The sequence below is a fragment of the Ursus americanus genome, chromosome 10, assembly GCF_024610735.1.
Source record: "Ursus americanus isolate L20-20 chromosome 10, mUrsAme1.1.p, whole genome shotgun sequence".
NCBI lineage: Eukaryota > Metazoa > Chordata > Mammalia > Carnivora > Ursidae > Ursus > Ursus americanus.
Window position 1 is genome coordinate 70,787,281 of NC_142136.1, and position 24,023 is coordinate 70,811,303.

Sequence of the window (24,023 nt, forward strand, 5' to 3'; positions counted from 1 at the left end):
AGTATTCTCCGACCACGCAGCCTGGAGCTCTAAAGGCAGGGCCGGGCGTCTCTGACATAACGTGCGTTTGGGTTGATTGCCTGGGCGCCTTGTTCAAAAGAGGATCCCGATCCAGTAGGTCTGGGCAGGGCCTCAGAGTCTGCATAACTGTCAACCCTCAGCAGAGACTAACACCGTTGGAGAAATTCTACGCTTTGAGTAGTAACGACCTAAAGGTCAGAAAGTGTAGATTTAGGGGCGCCTGGGAGGCACAGTCGTTAAGCATCTGCCTTCAGCTCAGGGCGTGATCCTAGCGTTCTGGGATCGAGCCCCACATCAGGCTTCTCTGCTGGGAGCCTGCTTCTTCCTCTCCCACTCCCCCTGCTTGTGTTCCCTCTCTTGCTGGCTGTCTCTCTCTGTCAAATAAATAAATAAAAATCTTTAAAAAAAAAGTGTAAATTTAAAGCCAACATTACTCAACAGACTACTAGAGAATATTGTAAGCTTTGATGAGAACAGGTGTCACCGAACACATCGAAGTTGTTTCTTGGAAGAGATTGCTCCCAGCCAAACTGATCTCTACTGAATACCTAAAAAGTTAAAAGCACAAACACTGAGCCATCCTTCTCCTTACATATATGGGATTTTCCCCTTCACGTAGGATAATGCCTTGTGTTGGATTTTGCTTGAATTCTTTCATCTACGGAGAGAGTCACACAAAACAGAATGTTCCTTATCTCTGGGTATCTTGCTTGTATAGTCATCTGGGTCTGCAAGTGGGGAACTGAGACTGGTGGCCAGGTGACTGAGCAACATGACTGTGGATGTGCTTGTCGTTGAGGGGAACGGTCTGCTACTTGCTGGTGGGAGTGTGCCCCCAAGCCTGTGCCTTTTGAGACAGGAGCCCCCTACCCCCACCCCGAGAGGCCCGAGAAGCATGAGGTGAAGGTGCTGGAATGGAGGTCACTCACTCTGAAGGGAGGGCCTGGATGAAGTCAGTCAAACCGACCAGGCTCAGGCAGAGTGAGAAGCTGCCAGCCCCCCATGCCACAGTCAGAGATGGAGTTGTGGGGGCCCCTGAACCACCCGCTGACTCAGGATGAAATGTTATGTTTTAGTTTCACACGTTTTCCAAAATAACCAGTTCTCTTTCTTGTTTTTTTTTCAGAGGAGTTGTTTCCATGGTCATTTTGAAAATGACAGAAACCCAAGCTGGAGAATACCTACTTTTCATTCAGAGTGAAGCTACCAATTACACAATACTGTTTACAGTGAGTATAAGAAGTAAGTGCGCCTTGCTACTCCGTATTCACGATATTCCACTCCTTTGGAGCTTTCTACCAGCTGCTCGGGACACAATACTCAGGTTTCCCTCAGTATGTAGTTGAATGGATTGAATTCACTTCAGCCATCCATGTAACCCACTGAGACTCTGGCCCATCAAAATGAACACTCTTGAAAACCCACGACACTCTGGTCAGCCCTCCTCCATCCCCCATTTTTTCAGTGACATATGACTGACAGGGAAGAAATGGAAAACATTTTGACCTTGACCTTGGAGTCAGAAGTATGGAGAACATTTTGACCTTGACCTTGGCGTCAGAAGTCCTGGATTCTTATACTGGATCTGTTACTACCACCTTTGGCAGGTCACTTAACCTCTCTGAACCTCAAATTTCTTATCTGTAAAATGGGGATAAAAATACATACCTCACGGGATTGGAAGATCTTCGCACCATCCGCTAGAGCTCTCCGAGATACGAAACTGTCTGTGTCCGCTCTAACGAGGTAGTCACTGGCCACGCGTTGCTATCGAACACTTGAAATGTGGCCGGTGTGACTGAGGATGACAGTGTTCATTTTATTCGTGCTAAGAAGTTAAAAATCGAACTTAAGTCACCACTTAAGTGGATACTTGATTTATACAAATGCTAGATCACTAGGCAAACCGCCAGGAACAATCCGAATGTTCTTATCCACGGAGGCAACTGTGCGGTTGGCAGACTCACCGCGTGCATGTGCCTTCTGGCTTCTCGTTTCCTCCCAGTTATGCGCAGGCCTAGCAACTGCACAGACGCGGCACTGTGGGTTCACTGTGTGAACGCTTGACCTCACATGACATGCGGGGGCTAGAGGTAGGTGCCTTCCTAAGCGTCCTACTGCCTTTAGGGATCACGGCAGTGCTCCCAAAAGTCTCGGTTTATGCCTTTTTATTTTATTTTATTGTTTAGATTTTATTTATTTATTTGACACAGAGAGAGAGAGAGCGCAAGCAGGGGGAGCGGCAGGCAGAGGGAGAAGGAGAAGAGGACTCCCCGCTGGGCAAGGAGCCTGATGTGGGGCTCGATCCCAGAACCCCAGGATCATGACCTGAGCTGAGGCAGTCGCTAAACCGACTGAGCCACCCGGGCGCCCTTATGCCATTTTAAATTAGGTTCCCTGGCCACACCTGAGCCCCCTCTTCCTTGTCAGTGACTTGAAGGTGCAAAGCCAGGGTGTGGTGCACGAGTGTCCAGCCCACAGAGGTGCCCTGGCTCAGAGATAACCACGGACGGTGTTCTGCAAGTACCGTCTTTGCTGAGGGAATGCCGCATGTACCATCTAACAGCCTCACAGCAATCCTGCCTTCACGCGGGTGGGAAACCGGACACACTGGGCACCAGTAGAGGCCAAGTCTACACAGTCTGCACCACACTGCACTGGAGCTTGTGGTCGTAGCTGCTAAAAGAAAGAGCACCTGTGGCCATTTAGATTCCCAGAAGTGTCATCTTAACTGGGGCCGGGGTGGGGTGGTAGGTTTCTAAAATTGGCCTGTAAGGCAAAAAATCTGGTAAAGTCAAAATTTGTCAAAATTTCTGAAAAGCCCTTCCATTTACTCTGAAATTTATAGGACCAACCAGAGGCCTAGAAGCTCAAAAATCAAGAGATACCTTTTGTTTCTCTTTGATTTTGGTCATTTTCCCTGTCCCCTCCTCAGTCCCTGACCCAACTCTGTGGGACAGTGAGTCTGTGTGCTTCAGGTTGGAAGGGAATCAGAGATTCCTTGCTTTCCTTCTTTTTTTGCCAAGTGTTTAGAGTTGAATTTGTGTCAGATGAGTGGTGTCTGCTGTTGTCTCTATTATATGTAGGGTATCTTCTTTTCACTTAAGATTTATAGTGTAAAAACATGACAACAACTATTCAAGTAAATTGTAACATGCTTTTAACATTCTAGGTGGTGAGGTTAAAAAAAAATCAGGTGGGGGAGAGTTGGCAACAGTCAATGCGAAAAAGAGGAAAGGGTTTACCAGCAAACCACAGGTTAGCAGTAACCAGCAGTTAAGGCCTGGTTGCTAAAAAAAAAAAAAAAAAAAAAAAAAAAAAAAAAAAAGGAAAGCTGAACCTGGGCAGTGTTTGTGAGAATGGAATGTCTAGGTTCAGGAAACGAACGGATGATTATTCTTCTCAGATGGATATGGACAAAACAGAGCAATCAGATAGTGAAGAACTTGGAATTTCTTAAATTCTAACAGCTGAAGGACTTGAGAATGTTTAGCACAGAGAAGGAAATCTTTTGAAGGGAGGAGACTGATGGCAGTGTAATGTAATGTACTTTTCTGCCATATGAGTCAAGGAACCTGGCCTAACTAGTTAAAATACCTTGGATGGCGAGGGGGCACCTGAGTGGCTCAGCTGGTTGGGTGACTGACTCTTGGTTTTAGCTGGGGTCATGACCTCAGGGTCGTGGATCAGGCCTATGTTGGACTGCACACTCAGCTCGGAGTCTACTTGTCCTTCTCCCTCCCCCGGCTTGCTCTCTCTCCATCTTTCTCCTCCTCTCTCTCTCTCTCCAATAGATAAATAAATAAAGTATTTAAAAAATAATAATAAAAATAAAACACCGTAGATGGTAATTATCTCCCTTGACCTTTGTTTCCGATTTTCAATATCTGAAAGATTTTCATGTGGAAGTAAAGCTACACTTAAAAAAAAAATTGCTCCAGAGGGTAGAGTTGGGACCAATGGTCCGAAATTGCAGGAAAGAATAAAAATCACCACATAATGAAAAAAGATATTCACATAATCAACAAAGGATTAATAATCATAATAGGTAAAGAGCTTCTATAAATCAGTAAGAAAAAAACAGTAGAAAAATGAACGAAAGACATGAGTGGGCATTTCACTTTCAGAACATGAAACGTAAATGGTCAATAAATATGTTAAAATAATAAGTGAGAAAACCAAATTAAGACCACACTGAGAGGGGCGACCTGGAGGGGGTGGGCTCAGTCAGTTAAGCGTCGGCCTTTGGCTCACGTCATGATCCTGGGGTCCTGGGATCGAGTCCCATGTTGGGCTCCCTGCTCAGCAGGGAGCCTGCTTCTCCCTCTACCTCTGCTCCTGCCCCTCCTTGTGTGCTCTCTCTCTCTCTGTCAAATAAATAAATAAAATCTTAAAAAAAAAAAAAAAGACCACACTGAGATACCATTTTATACCCACTAGATTGCTGAAAACTAAGAGTGAGTAGACAGAACAACGGGAAATCTCATGTCCTGCTGCATAAGTTAAATCAGTACAACCACTTTGGAAAGCAGATTATCGCTGTGTGTAAAGCGAAAGGTGCTCATATCACATAAAGCAGCAGGTCCCCTCCTAGGTATATTAAAGAAACTTACACACCTGCCTCAGTAGAAATGTACAGAACGTTCATAGCGCCATTGTCGGTAAATGCAACAGACTGGTAATAAGCCAAATGTCCATTACAAGAAAATGGAATAATAGATGGTAATATATTCACCGATGGAATACTGTGTAGTGGTAAAAAAACAAATATAGTATAGCTACATGCAAAACCAAGGATGAATCAGCAACATAAGGTTGGATGAGAAAATGAAGTTATGGAAGACTACATATTGAGGGATACCATATTCTGAAGATCAGAAACAAGCAAAGCAAACCAATATATTGTTTGGGGACACACATCTGTGTGGTGAAAATATTTTTAAAAGCACAGGAATGATAAACACAAAATTCAGGATAAAGGTTACCTAGGGTTGAGATGGTGGGGAGCATAAAAGTAGATTTGAAGATATTTATTAATATTCCAGTTATTAAGTTGGATATGGGCCTATGGGAATTTGTTTATTATTACGCTTCAAAATTTACATTTCACATATTCTTTTATGTGCATATAAGTATATATATGTATTACATAATATTTTTAAACAAAATGAATTATAAGGCCAGAGATTGGAATTTAGAACAGGGAAATTTTCTTTTAAAGGAAAAGGTTTCTTGAAAAATGGAATGATCTACCCTGGCCTGGGAGGTAGTGAACTCCTGTCGCTAGAGGGGTCCACGCAGAAGTGGAAGTTTGTAATGTTAAGCATTGCGGGGAGCAGAAGATGGGGGGAGGGGGGAGGTGTGATGGTCCAAAAAGAATGGGAAGCCAAACTGAACCTCTCAATTCTGTTCCAATTCTAACTCTATCCTCCTGTATTTCTGTGTTTTTAAATCAGTGTATTTCTGCCTAGTTCTAGATAAAATCATGGGAAGCCAGTTGAGTCTTCAATACACGGGCTTTAAACTTTATGTTATTTCTAGTTTTCTTTTTCCTATGCAAATCACTATTTGTATTTTTACCAGACCTCACTCCACTTAACTTTACTTGTGTGTAGGTTTATGAAATGCCCCAAGAAATGAGCTAAGAGGACAAATGCTAAAGTTGGCATTTCATCCAGAGTTGAATTTAATATATTAGAAAGGAGGGGAGCAGAAGATTCTGCTCTGGTATAAAATATTAAAATTTTCTTAGTGATGTAGAATTCTTCTTTTGAGGGGGTGGCTAAGACAATTAGTTTTAAAATATTAAAATGTTAATAATTTATGATACTCTAGGTACACTGCTTTACACATTAAGGAGACCTTTCTTCAGAAAAATGGAAAATCAGGACGCCCTGGTCTGCATATCTGAGAGCATTCCAGAACCGACCGTGGAATGGGTGTTCTGCGATTCACAGAGTGAAAGGTACGACATTTATAGATGTAGTTGCTATGATTGCTTTACTGTTTGGTCGTTTTCTAATAGAGCTGACATCACACTGTATGTATCATTCGGCTCATCGGCGGAATGGGGGTGGGAAACGCTACAGTGAGGAAATGAATCGATACATGTGAGGTTCCTCCAATGGCTGGCGCCTGGCAGACAGAACCTTATAAATGTTTACTTTTGTTTTCCATACGTGCCATAGCTAAGTTCTCACAAAATGAGAAGACATGCAGCTTGAACTAAGTAAAATTGACTAAACAATTTTAGTGAAAAATGGAACTAAGTAGAAGGAGAAAAAGTAAAAAGTTAGGTTACCAAGTGATAGGAATGTGATCACAAATTTTAGAGGAAAAAGAAGGGGTTACCTATAGATGCGTATGTAAGGTGTGTATAGGGAGGAGAAAAAGATGGGCAATGTACACCCCAAAATAGTAATAGCTGTTATCTCAGAGTGGTAGGAATATGGACAATTAAAATTCTTTTCTTTGGGTTTTTCTGTATTTTCCAAGTTTTCTGCAAGAACCCAATGATTGTTGTTTTAAAATAAGAAAAAACTACCCTGAAGGAAGGATATGTCAACAAAGAAAAGAACACATTTGAGTAAAGTGGTAAGGGAGGGGTGGTCATCCACAGGCTCCAAAATCAATCCCTGCTCTCGGAGGGACAGTGGTTAGGGCAACTCTCGGGGAGGAATCCAAGTCTGCCTTATGCTGAAAAGGGGGTGTCAGGGCGTGGGGTTAAGGATGAGGAGGTGAGGGTGGGGGTAAGGTGGGGCCAAGTGGGGCCCTGGTGGTGGTGATGGGGTGGAGTGGGGGCCTGAGAGGGCGGGGGCTGAGGGGTGATGGTGAGAGCTGAGGGGGTGGGGGCGCGGAAGAGAGGGAGCGGGTGGAGGTGGTGAGACGGTGGAGGGGGTGGCGGTGGGAAGAAAGACGTGAGGGTGGGGGGCTGAGGAGGGATGAGGGTCTGAGGAAGGGTGGGGGATGTGGGGGTGTGGGCGGAGTGTGTGGGGGGTGGGGTGGTGGTAAAGGGATGGAGAGGGGGGTGAAGGGATGGGGGTGGTGGTGAGGGGTACCTGAGACCCTCTGACTTCTCTCCTGAGTCACACCTCACCTCTTCCTCGTGGGCTCTGCGGATGGGTGACTTCTGCTACTTTCTTCTCTTCCTCTCCGTCTTCGTCCTCTTCTGGGCTTCAAAGAAAAGATGCTCACCTTGTTAAGCTGTATTGAAACCTAATGGTGCTTTTCCCTTTCTCTTGTCTTTTTTCCCTCTTTCCGTCTCCTTTCTCCATTCATTTTCTCTCTCTCTCTCTAAACAACAACAACAAAAGAGGTCACCAAACCCCCCCAAACTTAAACTTACATAAAATGTATGTGATTTGAGGTTCCTGGCTGGCTCAGTCCGGAGACTGTGGGACAGCTGATCTCCTGTGATAAGCTCGAGCCCCACACTGAGGTTAGAGCTCACAAGAAAAAAAGAGAAAAAAAAGTATGTAATTCTGTCTAGTGTTATTCTAGTTTTTTGGGTTTTTTAGTGTTATTCTAATTCGTTGAGATAATGACTCACTCATTAGAAACCTTAGATTTCGGTATACCTTTAGACCCCGTTCCTTTTTCTTAAACAGGCTCTAGAACCTTTCACTTTGTTTTTCTCCCACACTTTCATTTGTAATTTTAAAAGGTGTTTGGTTAGATGGCTCTTTTTTTCTGATTGCAGCTGTAAAGGGGAGAGTCCCGCTGTTGTTACAAAGGAGGGAAGTGTGCTTCATGAGCTGTTTGGAACAGACATAAGGTGCTGTGCAAGAAACGAGCTGGGCAGGGAGTGTACCAAGCTGTTCACAATAGGTAGGACCATGAGCTGGGCTTCTTCTCTTTCCAGTGACTATTCCCGAGGAAAAACCCGAGACTCACAGTGACTGCTTAGGTCATCACTCACCTTCAGAGCTGCCATAGTTCTTTATGCCACTTAGAAATTTCGGATTCTGGAGCTGCTGATTTCTTTATGAAAGGATAGACAGTCTCTAAAGGATTCTTCTATCCAAGCAGCTCCTAACATTTGAGATGACGGTACAATCTTTGTTCTTCAGAATGTTCGGGAAGTATTTTGCAATGAGGCGGGGGGGAAATCACCTTGTTTTCTCACTCGGGATGTTTTCGTCCTCCCAGATCTAAATCAGACGCCTCAGACCACACCGCCACAGTTATTTCTGAAAGTAGGGGAACCCTTGTGGATAAGGTGCAAAGCCGTTCATGTAAACCACGGATTCGGACTCAGCTGGGAGCTAGAAAATAAAGCCCTGGAAGAGGTAATGTGCCGAGTTTGCATTCTGGAACTGCAGAAACAATGGACGCAGAGTATGGGTTGAAGTCATTAAATTCAGACTCTGTTGTATTAAAATCTAGGGCCGCTACTTTGAGATGAGTACCTACTCCACAAACAGAACTATGATACGGGTCCTGTTTGCTTTCGTAACATCCGTGGGAAGGAACGACACCGGCTATTACACCTGTTCCTCCTCAGAGCATCCCAGTAAATCAGCTTTGGTTACCATCCTAGGTAAAGCAGGCTGCTCACGCAATCTTTACTGATGCTTTCGGTTGCTTTAGTGTGGACCGGGAGGTAGGTACTGCAAATGCTGATGCCGGTAGACGTTGGTATCAAAGCTGAGAACAGACTGAAATAGCACAGTTTTGTAAATAGAAGCTGCCTCCGCCCTTCCTTTCCACTTGAGCCGTGCTCGCTTGAATGCCACTGTCTTTGCGGGGTCTTTGCATTGTCATTTTAATGTGCCCATCTGTTGGCGGGTTCTTGTCTACCAAGAGACTAAGTTTCCTAGGACAGGAATAATCCCTTCTATCCTTGGGGTCCCAGAACCTGGTAGAGAGCCTGACGCAAAATAGGCACTTGATAAATACTCATTCTGAGAACCAAGGCAATGACAGAAGGGACAAGCACTTACATGCACGGAAATTGGGGGGCTGCGTAGGATTGGAAAATAACCACACTTAAGAAATCTCAGACCAGCCGTACTGAAAATGCTAGGAAACGAAGTGATTGTCATTGCAAACTAATAAAGAAGTGCTCCATAAAGAAACCGGGTGAATACTGCTGGCTGGATTGTTCTAGTTGTGCCCGAGATGGTTTTATGTGGGATGCGTCAGTCACCGAGAGCTGTTGTGACTCAGTAGAGGGCTTCCAAATTCTGTCCGTCGGATCCCCCGTGTGGACGTGCTTGGCTGGGCTGGGGGAGCCCTTCGATCTCTTGAAATTGTCCACAAAATCTGGAGGTTGATTTTATATACATTTCTTTGCGAAAGAAGTCAATTATTTACATCCAATTCTTAGAGGACTCTTGACTGCAGAAGGTGAGGAACCCAGACTTATAACTGGGGATAGGACTTCTGTTTTTCTTGTCAGATTATCAATTCTGACCTGCGGCATGCCCACATCAGAGTTTTCTTATGTTAAACTGATGAATAAACATTTATTGTATCTTTTCAATGTATGTCTGTATGAATCCCATCTAATTTATAAATGTACTCTTTTTTTTTTTTTACAGAAAAGGGATTTATAAACGCTTCCAAATCAAATGAAGATTATGAGATTGATCAGTATGAAGAGTTTTGTTTTTCTGTCAGGTTTAAAGCGTACCCACAAATCAGATGTACATGGACCTTCTCTCGAAAATCGTTTCCTTGTGAGCAGAGTGGCCTTGATGATGGGTACAGGTAAGCCAACAAAGAGCTGGGGGGCTGACCAGGCTTAAGGTGCCGTAACCCTGGTGCCGCAACCCTCCTTCTTGCCCCCAGAAGAGCAGTTTCGTATTACGAGTTTATATTTTATTGAGTTGACTTGGAAGACAAGAAAAGAAAAAGCAGAGATGAGGCCATTGTAATAGTCTTCTCATCAGTTCAAATAGTGTAACCCACTGCACAAAACCCAGAAAGAATCCTGTGAGTTTGAGGATGGTTCCGTGGCATTTTCTGAGTCACTAGATCGTTACTTCCTATTTGAGAGTACTGTGCTTCAGTATACAGAATCTCCCTTGTACATACGCAGATGATTGAGGAAGTAAAACCCCTTAAAAACAGCAAAACATTACCTATAAGCGTATTGATTTAACTTTTCAAAAATGTAAATGCAGAAATAGCCTAAGAATGAATGCTGAAGGAAAATTTCATTTTCCTGGGGATTTGTACGGCTGTGTTCAAGATTGTCCTCTGGAAGAAACACTTCGTTCCCTCTTTGGAAAACAGAAAACAACTTTTTTTCTTGTGTTTTCTATAGTTATGACACCTCTTACCTCTTAAACGTAGTCCTATGTAACCTGATTTCATGCTAGACTCTGAGCGCCTGAAAGGCACTTGTCATCTCTCAAGCAAGTCAGTGTTCTAGTCGTTTCCTGACATCTGATCCATAAACCACTTCCATAGGAATCATCTGGGCAAATGTTAAAAACATGGATTCCTGGCTCCCATTCTAGACATGCTCAATAATTGGGGCAAAATGCCCAGATTCTACATTTTTCATCCCCTCTGGTGATTCCTATCCCAGGTCTAGTCTGCTTGCCAGCTACCAGCCACGTATGGCTGTTGAGTACTTGAAACGGGCTAGTCCAGATTGAGATGTGCCGTGACTGTAAAATACACACTAGATTTTGAAGACTTAGTGTGAAAAAAATAGACTGTAAAATATCTCAGTTTTTATACTGATCGTACGTTAAATCAGAGTATTTTAGATATATCAAGTTAAATAAAATCAATGATTACTTTTTACTTATTTTTCTTTTTTTTTTTTAAAGATTTTATTTATTTATTTGACAGAGAGACAGCCAGTGAGAGAGGGAACACAAGCAGGGGGAGTGGGAGAGGAAGAAGCAGGCTCATAGCGGAGGAGCCTGATGTGGGGCTCGATCCCAGAACGCTGGGATCACGCCCTGAGCCGAAGGCAGACGCTTAACGACTGAGCACCCAGGCGCCCCTGAAGGACCACATTTTAATCAGTTTGCTGCAGACGACTTTCTAAGCAGAGCGACAGGAGCTTTTGTAGCTGTAACTGAAAGGCCCGGGCAGGAACCCTCCTCGTGAAAAAAGGCTATGGTGTGGTCATAGTGTGTGTGCCAGAAGTCTCAGCTTCCCCACCTTCACAGCTTCGTTTCTCCTATTTACTTCCTCAAACATCACACCCCAAGTGTGAGGGCTGGCCGTTTTGTTGACATTTTATCCCACTGTAATTTTCTAGCAGCCCTGATGTCTTCATCTCAAGAAGAGGTCCTAGGCTATTCATCTGTTGCTGTCCTGTCCCTGGAGACTTACTTAGAAATGCTGAATCTGCCTTAGCTTTTCCCAGTTTCGTGTTTAAAAAAAAAAAAAAACCCAAACCTTAAGATGTTAGAATTATTTAGTGATTCCTTCTGAAAGAGTCTCCTTAGCTTGCCCGATCCCTGTGTTTTTCTTTTCCCTGGAGTATTTCATTTTCCAACACTCGTAGCCTGGAGTTCTGCACACACCGAGCATTAACGGAGCGCTTATGGGAATCAGCAGTGAGGTGGTCATGTGAGTTCTGGGCGGTGAGATGCTGTCCTTCTCAAGAACAGACTAACAGAAGAGAAGGCTCTCAAATCAATACATGATATGTAATTGCAGAAGTGTATAGGGCCTCTTTGGGTGGATTTTTTTTTTTCTGGAAAGAGATGGGCCTTGAACTCATATAGAAAGGAGGGAAAAGTCGTGTGGGTTCGGTGAAGCACCAGGAGCCCCCAGCAAGCCCTGCTGCTGTTTGGGGCAGCGGGGCTGTTCCTTTCTCCCAAAGACCCTGCTCACTGAGAGCGAAGCAAACTTCTTTAAACTCTGACCACATACCAGACAATGTGCACGTCCCGTATGTGGAGTATCTCATTTAATACCCATAATTCCATTTTTTGAAAGATGGAAACAGGCTGTTATTTGCCCACATGGGGCAAAGTCAGTACCCTTCCTTTACTCTTGTTTTCTGAAATTGCCTTAAAAAAAATAGAAATAATACCAATAACTCAACCTCTAGAGATTCTATTTCAGACTCTTTCTATGTAACCACCATGATAGGAACATATAAATACAGGTTTTTGTACAAATATGACATTAATTTTGCCATTTGTAACCTGATTTTTTATTTAAAATATATCATGAGCATCTCTCTATAGTAATAAGTATATTATATCTTACCTTATTTACATTATCATCTTAATAGCTGCACAGTGTTCCACTTTTTTGACCATTTTGTTTTGACTGACTCCTGTTAATGGGCATTTGCTTTAGTTTTTTTTTTTCTTTGCATCTTTGTTTTTGTTTTAATGTGATTTTCTCACTGACAGTATACGCCACAGTAAAGTTTCTAAATTTCTTTTATATTCAAGATGATTACCGGACTTAATAAGCCTCCTAGTAATGATAATCTAACACGTATATTGTGTTCAATATGTGAGCTGGGCACCATTAAAGACATATCACACAAAACTATTTAATTACAATGTAACACAACGTTCTCCTTCCACAACCACATGAGGTCAATACTACTACTGTCTTCATTTTACAGACGAGGAGGTCCAGAGAGGTTAAGTGACTTGCCCAAGGTCACACCACTGGGCAATGGCAGAGTTGGGATTCTAGCAAAAACAGTTGACTTCAGAGCCTAGGTTTTTGACCACCTCACTCTACTGGCCCTGGACACCAACTCATTTCAAAAGTGTAAAAGTCCCACACCCAGTGTGTAAGAAAACAAAAATGCAAGCAATTTCTTTGGTTATTTAGATATAAAGGGTGCCTCCTGATGAGATGTGCCATGCTTTGTTCGTCAGGGTTTAATGGTTCTATTGCCCCAAGCTTGCTGACTCCCCTGAAATAAAATAAAAGCGAGCATGGTATTATACAGAGTAATACGAAATCCTCAGGGCCTTCCTCCCACCTCCTATCTTTATCTAACTCAAGACAGAAGTTCGTACAGATCAGATCCAACTTCGGCCTGGCCGTGGTCCCCCAGCCCCGCCGCAGGTGCATTCTGCGGGAGACGGAATGGCTGGCTTCCTGATGGGATGGCGCTCAGCGCTGTGTAAAGCCAGCTCCAGTCCCGTCAGCTCTTTGCTCTCCAGTTTCAGAAGCTCTCAGCTTCCCCAGTGCATGCTTTATTAGTCTCTGCATGCTGATTTGACTTCAACAATCCCTTGCTCTTTGAATAAAGCATTCTTCATTTTATAGCAGAAGTACTCCCTGAGCCTCTGCAAAGAGCCTGCCCTTCCTCGGCGCCTCCGCTCCAGGCACTACACAGAAAGTAGAGGACCTGCATTTCGGTTATGCCGAGGAGAAACCCCTTTGCATGGTTGTAATGAGAATACGTGTTAGTCCCCAAGATATTATTTCACTGTAAACTCCAATGTCCTGATCTCCCGTCTCGTGCCAGCTGGCCATTTTTAGAAAAACCCTAAGGGGAAAGAGGAAGTTTTGAATCTCCCGATCACCTAGTTGATTAGTCCCCTTGGAATTCCCAGGGGAGGTTCAGCGACACAGTTGTTGCTATTGCTAGGGTTACCTGTCCTCAAAGGGGTGGGACGGGGGCCCAGGCAGTTTAAAAGGACCTGGGTATTTGGCTTTGTGTTCAGGCTATGTATGTGACCCATTTCCTACCTGGAAGAGTGAGAACATTTCAGAAGCTCTCTCATCTATCCCATGGCAAATCATACTCCATTAAGACAGCACAAAAGACTTAGGAGAGAAAAAGTGTATAAAACATTTTGCTTTGGTCTGATGATAACCACAAACTGTACTGGTAGTTTCTTCTTCCATCCAATTGATTGGTGCTTTTGGCAGGGTGCCGGGCCAGCCACACTGGCTGCTTTTTTATCTCCTTTCTTCTTACTTTAGAGTCTTGAACTATCGTCCAGGGAGAATTAATGTTTTCCCTTTTAGAAGCACGCATCTTTCCCTTCTTGGGCCACTTAAACTCTGCCTTGTGACTCACAAGTAGTTACATTGACTTTTCTCCCTAGTGTTACAATGGTGCGTTTCCCCATCTTTCCACCACTTCCACTGCACCAACCATTTCCTTGTTTTCCAGAAGTAGGTCAGGATAAGAAATTCCACTTTCTACTTCAGCCTTCTTGCTGTTAACAGGGCAAACAAACAAGCAAACAGGGCAAACAAAACACTTGTTAAACGCTCACTTCGATAGGTCAGAGAAATAAATTCCCTTATCACTACACAAAGTCAGAATTACCCTTTAGCAGGGCACCTGGGTGGCTCAGTCGGTTAAGCAGCTGCCTTCGGCTCAGGTCATATAGTTCTAGGGTCCTGGGATCAAGTCCCACATCAGGCTTCCCTGCTCAGCGGGGAGCCTGCTTCTCCCTCTCCCTCTGCCTGCTGCTCCCCCTGCTTGTTCTCTCCCTTTCTCTCTCTCTGTCAAATAAGTAAATAAAAAATCTTTAAAAAAAAAAAGAAGAATTACCCTTTAGCTCTGGAGTTAAGGGCACAGAACACTGGTGTCGAATAAACATGGGCTCCAAAGCTGCTCTGTCAGTCAGTTGTCAAATCCGGGTGTTGAATCTTCAAGATCAGCAGGGATTCTGCTCTCTCCCTCTTCCACACCCACCACAGCACTTCTAGTTCTTTTTTCCTGGTGCCTCTTGGGTTCGCTCTTTCCAGTCCGTTCCTATTTTCCCTGCCTTAGACAGCACTTGTGTTTGCGTGCTCTGAATTCTCAAATCTGAACTTTTACTTCCGCTCTCACCAGACTTCCCACACTCTACTGGAGCTGCTCGTCTACCTTCACCACCAAAGCAAAGTTCTGTGAGAACAGAAACTTACCTCTTGTACCTCACTGTTGTATCCCCGATTCCTCCAATACGGAGATTCTACCGCTGATAGTAGAATGAATGAATGAATGAGTGAGTGAATGAATGAATGAACGAATAAATTCCTGTGTTACTGTGACTGCCTCCAGACCTCTCTCCAGTAAACTTTTCCTCCTGGCATCCGTCTAAAGTACAATACTGCTCATGATGGTCCTTTCCTGCTCAGCCATCTTCAGCATCTTCCTGATTTCCCCATTATTTTAACATTCAGCATCCTATATACCTGGTAGGCAGGGTGGCTAATCCCCAGGATTGAGTTATCTATGTCCAAATACATTGAGTGGTTGATGAGCACTCCAAGAAGATACTGGAGCCTGCTGAAACCACCTGAAGATTTCTGTACAAACGCAGTGGATTTGAGCCCTCGTCACTGTTAATTGCTATGAAAGTCAAGAGTCAGTTATAGGTCCTGCCTTGAACCAATGTCAGGGAGCCATCCTTTTAGGAAGCAGGGGGATCATGGGCTCCTCTCCCTATAGAGGTTCTTCCATATATCTGGGAAGTCAGACGAGTACAGAATGTATAGAACAGTAGGGGCAGGAAGGTTCTTGTCTCTTTTAGGAAGCCCAGCCTACAGGAATGTTTCTCAACCTTTAACGTGCATATGAATCACATGGAGATCATCTTAAAATGCAGACTCTTGGGGTGCCTGGGTGACGCAGTCGTTAAGTGTCTGCCTTCGGCTCAGGGCGTGATCCTGGTGTTCTGGGATCGAGCCCCACATCGGGCTCCTCCGCTGGGAGCCTGCTTCTTCCTCTCCCACTCCCCCCTGCCTGTGTTCCTTCTCTCGCTGGCTGTCTCTCTGTCAAGTAAATAAATAAAAAAAAATGCAGACTCTCCGTCGGTAGGTTTGGGGTGGGACCTGAAATTTTGTATTTCAAACACGGTCCTAGATAATACCAATGCTGATGTTACTTAGCTGTGGACCGCACCACGCTTAGAGTAGCAAGGGCCTAGCATACAGACACCTCCTTGTCCCCTGGACTTCAGGGAGTCAGAGTCTCAAGGAAGACTCCCACGCATGCCGACATTCATTTCAGTGTCTCCTATAAGAATCTGGCTAAGTGTGTCTTTAATTCTTTTCCAAACAGCATATCTAAGTTTTGCAACCATAAACACCAGCCAGGAGAATATATATTCCATGCAGAAAATGATGATGCCGAATTCACAAAAATGTTCACGCTGAACATAAGAAGTAAGTTCGATTATCGAGAAATTTCATTCTTATGTAATAACTCCTTCAGTATGTATTAACTATGACCAGAAAGAGCTAAGTAATGGCTTAGAAGGGATGCTATAAGCTATTTTTTTATGTTGAAACGTGTTGAAATTTGACTTCAACTCTACCGACTTTATTTATATATGGATCTGTGTCTATAGACAGATAGATATAGATACAGATAGATATCTACATATCTCCTTCCATGTTCCTCCTTTGAAGCTAAGATACATTTTCTATGTCATCTCTGAACAGACTTTAGTATAATGTCTCATTGACTTTGGTACCTTGAAAGGTCATGTTAGGGAACAGCTAAAAGTCCTATTACTTGCCATTTGTTTGTCTTAGTAATTTCTGTTTCTTCAAAAGAAGAAGATATAAAAAGATGAGAGTACATTTCGTTGGACTTTCTGTAGGGGTTTCTCCTGAAGCTAAGAATCATTTTGATTCTCGGAGGTCACAGAGTTGCACATCTCGCCTTGCTACAGGAGGGGCCTGGCGGTGGAGAAGTGGTGTTTCACAGATGGGTGGTAGGGCTGCCTAGACAGAAAATTCCATACAAGGGACGCAAAGGGAATAGCCAGAGGGCTTGAGTCATCCTGCATATGATACACCCTCGCCGAGGCACAAACGGCCTGGAGCAGACCGGCAGCCTCGATGAAGTGAACGCTGACGCCGTTTCTGGAAAGTCCCGTACCACAGGAGCTTATTTTCCGTGTTATTCTCTATAGGGAAACCTCAGGTGCTAGCCGAGACGTCAGCAAGTCAGGCTTCGTGTTCCTCTGACGGCTACCCCTTACCATCTTGGACCTGGAAGAAGTGTTCAGACAAGTCTTCCAAGTAAGGAGGACATCGGTGTGTCTTGCGTTGGAAGAACATAGAACTCACCCTCTCTCTGACATGTTGACTCTTTCTCATGAATACAGTTTAAGAAGAAAGGATGAAGTGTTTAAAATATTTACCTTCTGAGTCAACCATAACTCTCAATGGTTGCAGATTGTTTCTGATGACTTATTTTTTTTATTTTAATGTTTTTTATTATATTATGTTAGTCACCACACAGTACAGCCCTGGTTTTTGATGTAAAGTTCGATGATTCATTAGTTGCGTATAACACCCAGTGCACCATGCAACACGTGCCCTCCTTACTACCCATCACCAGTCTATCCCATTCCCCCACTCCCTCCCCTCTGAGGCCCTCAGTTTGTTTCTCATAGTCCATAGTCTCTCATGCTTCATTCCCCCTGTTTCTGATGACTTATAACAGCGAATCCCTTTCAAAGCTCCCTAGACAAACCCTAACTTCTCATCTGACAACAGCCCCGCCTGCCTAACTTCTCTGTCTGGCATTTCTTTTCAGCTGCACAGAGGAGATCACAGAAGGAATTTGGAATATAAAGGCTAACAGAAAAGTGTTCGGCCAGTGGATATCGAGCAGCACCCTTAACATGAGTGAGGCCATGAAGGGATTCCTGGTGAAGTGCTGTGCCTACAATTCCCTTGGCACATCTTGTGAAACAATCCTTTTAAACTCGTCAGGTATCCATCAGCTGCTGTCGCAACGTACCACCTCCAGGAATTCCCCACTGGAAGGCCGTCCCCGCCACTGGCTTTTATTTGGGGAATTTCACCAGAGCGTGTAGGTTCGGTGTGTGAGACAAGAAGGCTCTTGAGTCAGGCAAGAATCCCCACTGAACATATGCAATTTTGCAATTCAGGGGCAGAGTGACTTCTACTTACATGAGTGTGACTCACGCGTTTCAGGGATGGAGGTAGAACGATAAACCCCCAGAACAGGAAGTATCTACTGAAAGAGCCAATTCGAGAGAAACTGATTCAGTAATTTGGGGTCTCTACCATTTTCCCTCTTGGTTAATCTCCTGTTCCTTTAGCCTGTGTTTTATAGTTTTGAGTTTGTTTTTTAGAACCCCCCATACTTAAACAAGTCAGAAAACTCCCCGCCTATACTGAGAGGTGAGAATCCCCAGCATCCCAAACGAACTTCGCGGTCATACGATACCTTCGTCAGGAGAGGACAAACTTCTCTCTCTTCTTTTTTTTATCTGACTTATATATCCCATGGTTTAACTAGGTGTCATTTGTATAACCCTAGTAAGCGATTTGTAAAACTAGGGTCAAAATCATTCAGAATTTTCTAGGAAGGGAACTTGTCCTTTAGATGAACATGGCCTGATTTTCCATGGGGAGGTGAGCATGTGTCAAGTGCTTGCAAGGACTGCAAATGATGGTTTCTCAAACAGGAGGTGAGAGACGATAAGGAGATTCCACTCCATCAACCAGGAACATAGGTTCAGTACTCAGTGACACTCTTGCCTTGCAGGGCCCTTCCCTTTCATCCAAGACAACATCTCCTTCTATGCAACAGTCGGGCTTTGTCTTCCCTTCATTGCCATTCTAACCATGCTAATTTGTCACAAGTACAAAAAGGTAAAAGCAAAGGTAAAAATTCATCCCTGTTTCCCTTTTCTGAGGGACTGCCTGTTGCTAATGGACCCATTATTTTGTCTCTGAAGCAATTTAGGTATGAGAGCCAGCTGCAAATGGTGCAGGTGACCGGCTCTTTGGATAATGAGTACTTCTACATTGATTTCAGAGAATATGAATATGATCTCAAATGGGAGTTTCCAAGAGAAAACTTAGAATTTGGTAAGAATGGAATGGCTCCAATGTTTCTGTAGCATTTCCTTTCTATTGGAAAATCTCTAACATACCCTCACTCACCATTTGTCTTGCAGGGAAAGTACTAGGATCGGGTGCTTTCGGAAAAGTGATGAATGCAACAGCTTATGGAATTAGTAAAACAGGAGTCTCAATCCAGGTGGCAGTCAAAATGCTGAAAGGTACAGTCAAGTGGGGCCCCTGGGTGGCTCAGTCGGTTAAGCATCTGCCTTCAGCTCGGGTCGTGATCCCAGAGTCCTGGGATCGAGCCCTGCATCAGGCTCCCTGCTCAGCGGGGAGCCTGCTTCTCCCCCTCCTCCCTGCTTGTGCTCTCTGTCGCTATCTCTGTCTCTCTCTTTCAAATAAATAAATAAAATCTTTAAAAAAAAGGTACAGTAAAGTGGAATGATGTCCACACAGTGCACAAAAATGGAGGCATGGTCTCCTGCCTCCTCGTCTACTCTTTTCCATCATTTTTAATGTTACTGCTTGCCATGCTTCAAGGCTAAAAGGGGACTGAGTTGGGGTTCGGTTCAACCAAGTTGTGAATATCAAATACAAGTCATGAACGCAAAACTCCACCTCTTCTTCCCCTTCTGGCTTTGTTGAGTGTTTCCGGCTTCAATATCGGGGGGTACAGTTACTACAGGCAGATGTTGTTTCTCACATTTTGACACAGACTCTGGGTGGAAGAACAAATTGAAGCCCTCTGTATTCTCACTTCCCACTCGTGGCTTCATGCCCTCCCACCTGACCTCTGCCGCCATGCCTCCCCTCAGCATCACTCACTCAGCCAGAGCGCCCCAGTTGGGTTTTGCTGAGGTGATAGGAAGCCTGCAACAAACTAAATCTAATGGGCATCTTTCATTCTTCATGCTGCTCGAATTTTCAGCATAAATTGGCACAACTGACTGTTCTCTCCTTTGAATGCTTTCTTCCTCTGGTTTCCATGTCACCATATTCTTTTGTTTTTCCTCCTCCCTTTCGGCCTGCTTCACAGTCCTTTGCTGGCTCCTCGTCTTCTACCCAGCTTTCTATGTGGGGTTCCTGAAGTCTTGCTCCTGGGCCTCCTTCCCTTTTCACTCCACATGCTCGCCACAGACTGTGTCAATGACACCCATGGCTTTATCCCGTGTACCAATGGTTCTCACAATCGCGCCTCCCTTCTGAGCCTCAGGGTATGTCCAGATGCTTGAGTGTCTCGAAAGTTTCCCGAATTCAGACCGAACTCCTCCAACCCTGGCCCTCCATCAGCGCTCCCTTGTCCGTGATTGATTACAAGAACCAGTGACTAGCCACATTCGCCACAGTTAGGCAAACCCGGAACCGTCTTCATTCTAGCACCCTACAGGCCATCCCTCTCAGGTTCCCGGCTTGGTGTTCCTCTCTTCATCTCTTGCCCAAATCTACCTCTCCTGAACCAACAGCTGCCCTAGCCTTCCAGGCAGATATCCTATATGCACTCTCACCTCCTTTTGGATTCTCGATATTGAAGCCCAAGTGACGATGATGAAACGCAAAGCGGGTCATTTTCCTACTCAACGTTGCCAGGTGCTTTTGATGACTCGTGAAGCCGTCTACACAGCCCTGCGCGATCTGGCTGCGTACCTCCCTACCTTCCCACCTCCCCACCTCCCACTCAGCACAGCAGCACACTGGTCTTTCAGTTCCTCCAGAGCTCCACGCTCCCTCCCATCCCAGGGCCTTTGTGCAAGCCGATCCCTCTGCTCACCCTTCCCCTTTCATGTAGTTCTCTCCCACTCCTCCTTTAGACCTCAGCACAAATATCACTTCCCCAGGGAAGCCTTCCCTCACACCACAGAAGGCATCAAGTTCCTTGCCCTGTGCTCTCTTAGCTCTCCGTAGGCTTCTTTCCCATGCCATTTATTACAGTTGGAATGACATATTTGCTTAATTATCCCATTAATGTCTTATCTGCCACATTAGTCTGTAAGCCTCATGAGGACAGGGCTTGTATCTGTTTACTGTGTTTTCTGTATTCAGTATGGAATGTTCTCTCTCCCTTCCCACTGTAAATTCACTTGGCTAACTCTTAGTTTTCCTCGGGTCTCAGCACAGGCACTTAGTGTCTCCTTCCACACCTCTCCACGGCTACATTAGGTGTCCCTCTTGTGTGACCCCCCAGCTCCCCTCCATTCATATGCCACTTCGCATTTATCATACTACATTATAATTGCTTGTTTACTTGTCTTCCTTTTCCAGGAGACTCTAAACTCCAAGAAGACAGGGGCTGTGTCTTATCTATCTTTCATTTCCCCATTGCTTGGCACATTGCCTCATACACCGTAGGCATTCAATAAATACTTGTTCAGTGAATGAATGGATAAGAATAAATGAAAGTCAGGTAATGAAAATGCTTTCAGAAAGTTAAGCACATCATAAAATATATTATTTTGGTTGTGAGGAACAAGACATGAACATTTGAAAGCCATGGACCTGGATGAAAGATGAAACAGCAGACAACATGACCCATACTAGTGCATCATAGACATGACCCATACTATTGGGTCATAGCACTCACGGTGAAGAATCTCACTCCCATGCCAAGATGTTGGTAGTAAGGGTACTCCCAAGAGCTCACTAAGGCAAAATAAATGGATCAGTGATCTGGAAAAGTTAGCATAAAGGCTAGGTGTCTTTTAAGACAAAATAATGACACCTGGAAATCAAGTCTTCATTGATGTAAAGAAAAGTTACTATGTCTATAAGAAAGAATACATTAACAGAGGAGTGGGTGCCTGGTGCCTGGAGTGGAAAGTCCAAAGACCCTGCCCTGACCTCTCGGGCTCCAGCGCCCTCCTGGGCAGGGGTGCCCCGATCGCCTGGACACCTCAGTCTCAGTGACATGAGACCTTTGAGTTTATCAATAACTACCCTTATGCTATGCTTCTAAGCAAGATTATGAGCACGATTTACCAAGCTGTCTAGACTTATCTTCAGGGAGAGAAGGCATGTTTCTCATGATCAATTAATGAGTCTCTTGAGAACTTGGTTAGTGGGAATTGGTCTCTTTGACCTTGTCACCATTGGACCCATTGACAAATTTAAGGTTTTAGACCTGAGGACCACAGGCTGGAGCCAACCTCGCTAACGTTCCTATCTTATCTCTCTGTGTCCAACAAATCCAAGAGTCAAAAAAAAAAAAAAGTTATGTTTCTCCCTTCTGGATATTTATTAACTTCTGCTGTGGAGGAAAATCATGCATTTCATTTTTTTTTCTTTTCTTTTTTTTTTTGAATATATAACAGTTTATTCTAGAGACAAATGATGGGCTTACTGTACTATACCACTAATATCTATATATCTGTATCTATTTCTATGTCTATTTCTATTCTTTTAAAAAAATTTTAAAAAGATTTTATTCATTTATTTGACACAGAGAGAGAGAGAGACAGCGAGAGAGGGAACACAAGCAGGGGGAGTGGGAGAGGGAGAAGCAGGCTCCCTGCTGAGCAAGGAGCTCAATGTGGGGCTCGATCCCAGGGCCCTGGGATCATGATATGAGCCAGAGGCAGACTGAGCCATCCAGGTGCCCCTGTATCCTTCTATTCTTTCTTTCTTTCTTTCTTTCTTTCTTTCTTTCTTTCTTTCTTTCTTTCTTTCTTTCTTTCTTCCTTCCTTCCTTTCTTTCTTTCTTTCTTTCTTTCTTTCTTTCTTTCTTTCTCTTATTTTCATGTTGAGGGTCAGCTATAAAGATTTTTATTTTGGTAAGTAGAGGAACAACCAGTAGAAAGGCACATTATCAGACTAAACTTTTATACTGCAATCTTTGAAATGCTATCTTAAGCACAAGACATTTTTATTATTCAAAATTTGTGTATTATTTTATGTGTTTTAAAATGTTCATGCAAATCTGCTGTGAACTCAAGAAAGTTTTCATTTGTTAAGTGATCTAAAATACCTATTTCACTTTCATTTTATATTTTTTCATGCTTTTCCATTGACAGAAAAGGCAGACAGTTCTGAAAGAGAGGCTCTCATGTCTGAACTCAAAATGATGACTCACCTGGGAAACCACGAGAATATCGTGAATCTGCTGGGGGCATGCACACTGTCAGGTAATCAATTCCTACTCAAAACATCTCATCAAAAATATTTTCGCCTGAAGACAGAGAGGACATTTGTTCTCCATTTTCCCTCTTTCCTCAGTCATAGTAGGGGCCCCGAAACCCAAGAGGAGTTAGACACTGAGCACCCTGCAATCAGATGGGTCAGTGTGGAGAATAGAATGCCTCTCTGTACTGGGATATGCCTCATAATTCTAACCTACATAACAACAGTGACAGCACTGAAGGTACACGTTGTGGTATCTCCCTCTACCTGCTCAGATGGAGCGTCTCCCTCGGCTGCGAGGCTGGCCTCAGTGCAGTGGGGAAAATGGCCACAGAGCTTGGCCGTGGCCGCCTTTGGGTTGCTTCAAATAAGGCACCGCGAAGGCAGGATTTCAAACGTCATTTTCCCAGCATTCACTGGAGCATGCGCTCTGATTCACTTCTGCTTAGAAATACCAGAAAAATGTGCTCGCGGATCATTCCTTCTGGGACTGGGACAAAAAAGAAGAGAACAAGAGCAAATGGACCCAGGAGGATACTCGTGACCTGTATCTCCCTCCTCAGGCAAACAACAGATCGGCATAGATTTGCCAAGGGCTCACAACGCAGCTGGCATATTATTTCCAGTTGCAAACTGGAGAATCCAAGTGGTCAGTGGTTATTGGTGAGGCAAGGGACAACAGGGGCCCAGGTGGAAGGCAGGAAGATGCTGCTTTCCAAAGGAGGTAGAGCCAAAAGCCAAAATTGAGTGTAAAGCATAAGAAGAGAGAAAATCAGAAAAAGCTGTACTCTCTCAAAGTCAGGGGAGAAGTAGGCTCTCATAGATGATGCTGTCTGCTACACAGACATCTGAAAGAATTATTTGGGATTTGTATACCTATAATGAATTATTTGGAATTTGTATACCTATAATGAAAATTCTCTTTCAGGACCAATTTACTTGATTTTTGAATATTGTTGCTATGGTGATCTTCTCAACTATCTAAGAAATAAAAGAGAAAAATTTCACAGGACATGGACAGAGATTTTCAAGGAACACAATTTCAGTTTTTACCCCACTTTCCAATCACAACCAAATTCCAGGTAAGAGAAGCGGGCCAGGGTTTCACAATTATACATTGCAGAACACAGCCCCAGTATGATGGTTAAACACCCCACACTGGCCGG

The 24,023-nt window shown here is 44.0% G+C and overlaps 1 protein-coding gene across 2 annotated transcripts in view; it reads left to right on the forward strand.

Moving 5' to 3' along the window:
• Window positions 1-24,023, forward strand: part of FLT3 (fms related receptor tyrosine kinase 3) — a 75,690-nt gene that overhangs the window by 33,712 nt on the left and 17,955 nt on the right. For both annotated transcript variants that reach the window (XM_045797047.2, XM_045797046.2), the window contains exons 4-17: window positions 1,148-1,263; window positions 5,857-5,986; window positions 7,721-7,848; window positions 8,170-8,309; window positions 8,407-8,560; window positions 9,564-9,732; window positions 15,977-16,080; window positions 16,836-16,944; window positions 17,465-17,643; window positions 18,446-18,552; window positions 18,639-18,771; window positions 18,861-18,965; window positions 22,752-22,862; window positions 23,786-23,939. In XM_045797047.2, the coding sequence (XP_045653003.2) occupies window positions 1,148-1,263; window positions 5,857-5,986; window positions 7,721-7,848; window positions 8,170-8,309; window positions 8,407-8,560; window positions 9,564-9,732; window positions 15,977-16,080; window positions 16,836-16,944; window positions 17,465-17,643; window positions 18,446-18,552; window positions 18,639-18,771; window positions 18,861-18,965; window positions 22,752-22,862; window positions 23,786-23,939 (1,839 nt within the window). The remainder of the gene's footprint in view (window positions 1-1,147; window positions 1,264-5,856; window positions 5,987-7,720; window positions 7,849-8,169; window positions 8,310-8,406; window positions 8,561-9,563; window positions 9,733-15,976; window positions 16,081-16,835; window positions 16,945-17,464; window positions 17,644-18,445; window positions 18,553-18,638; window positions 18,772-18,860; window positions 18,966-22,751; window positions 22,863-23,785; window positions 23,940-24,023) is intronic.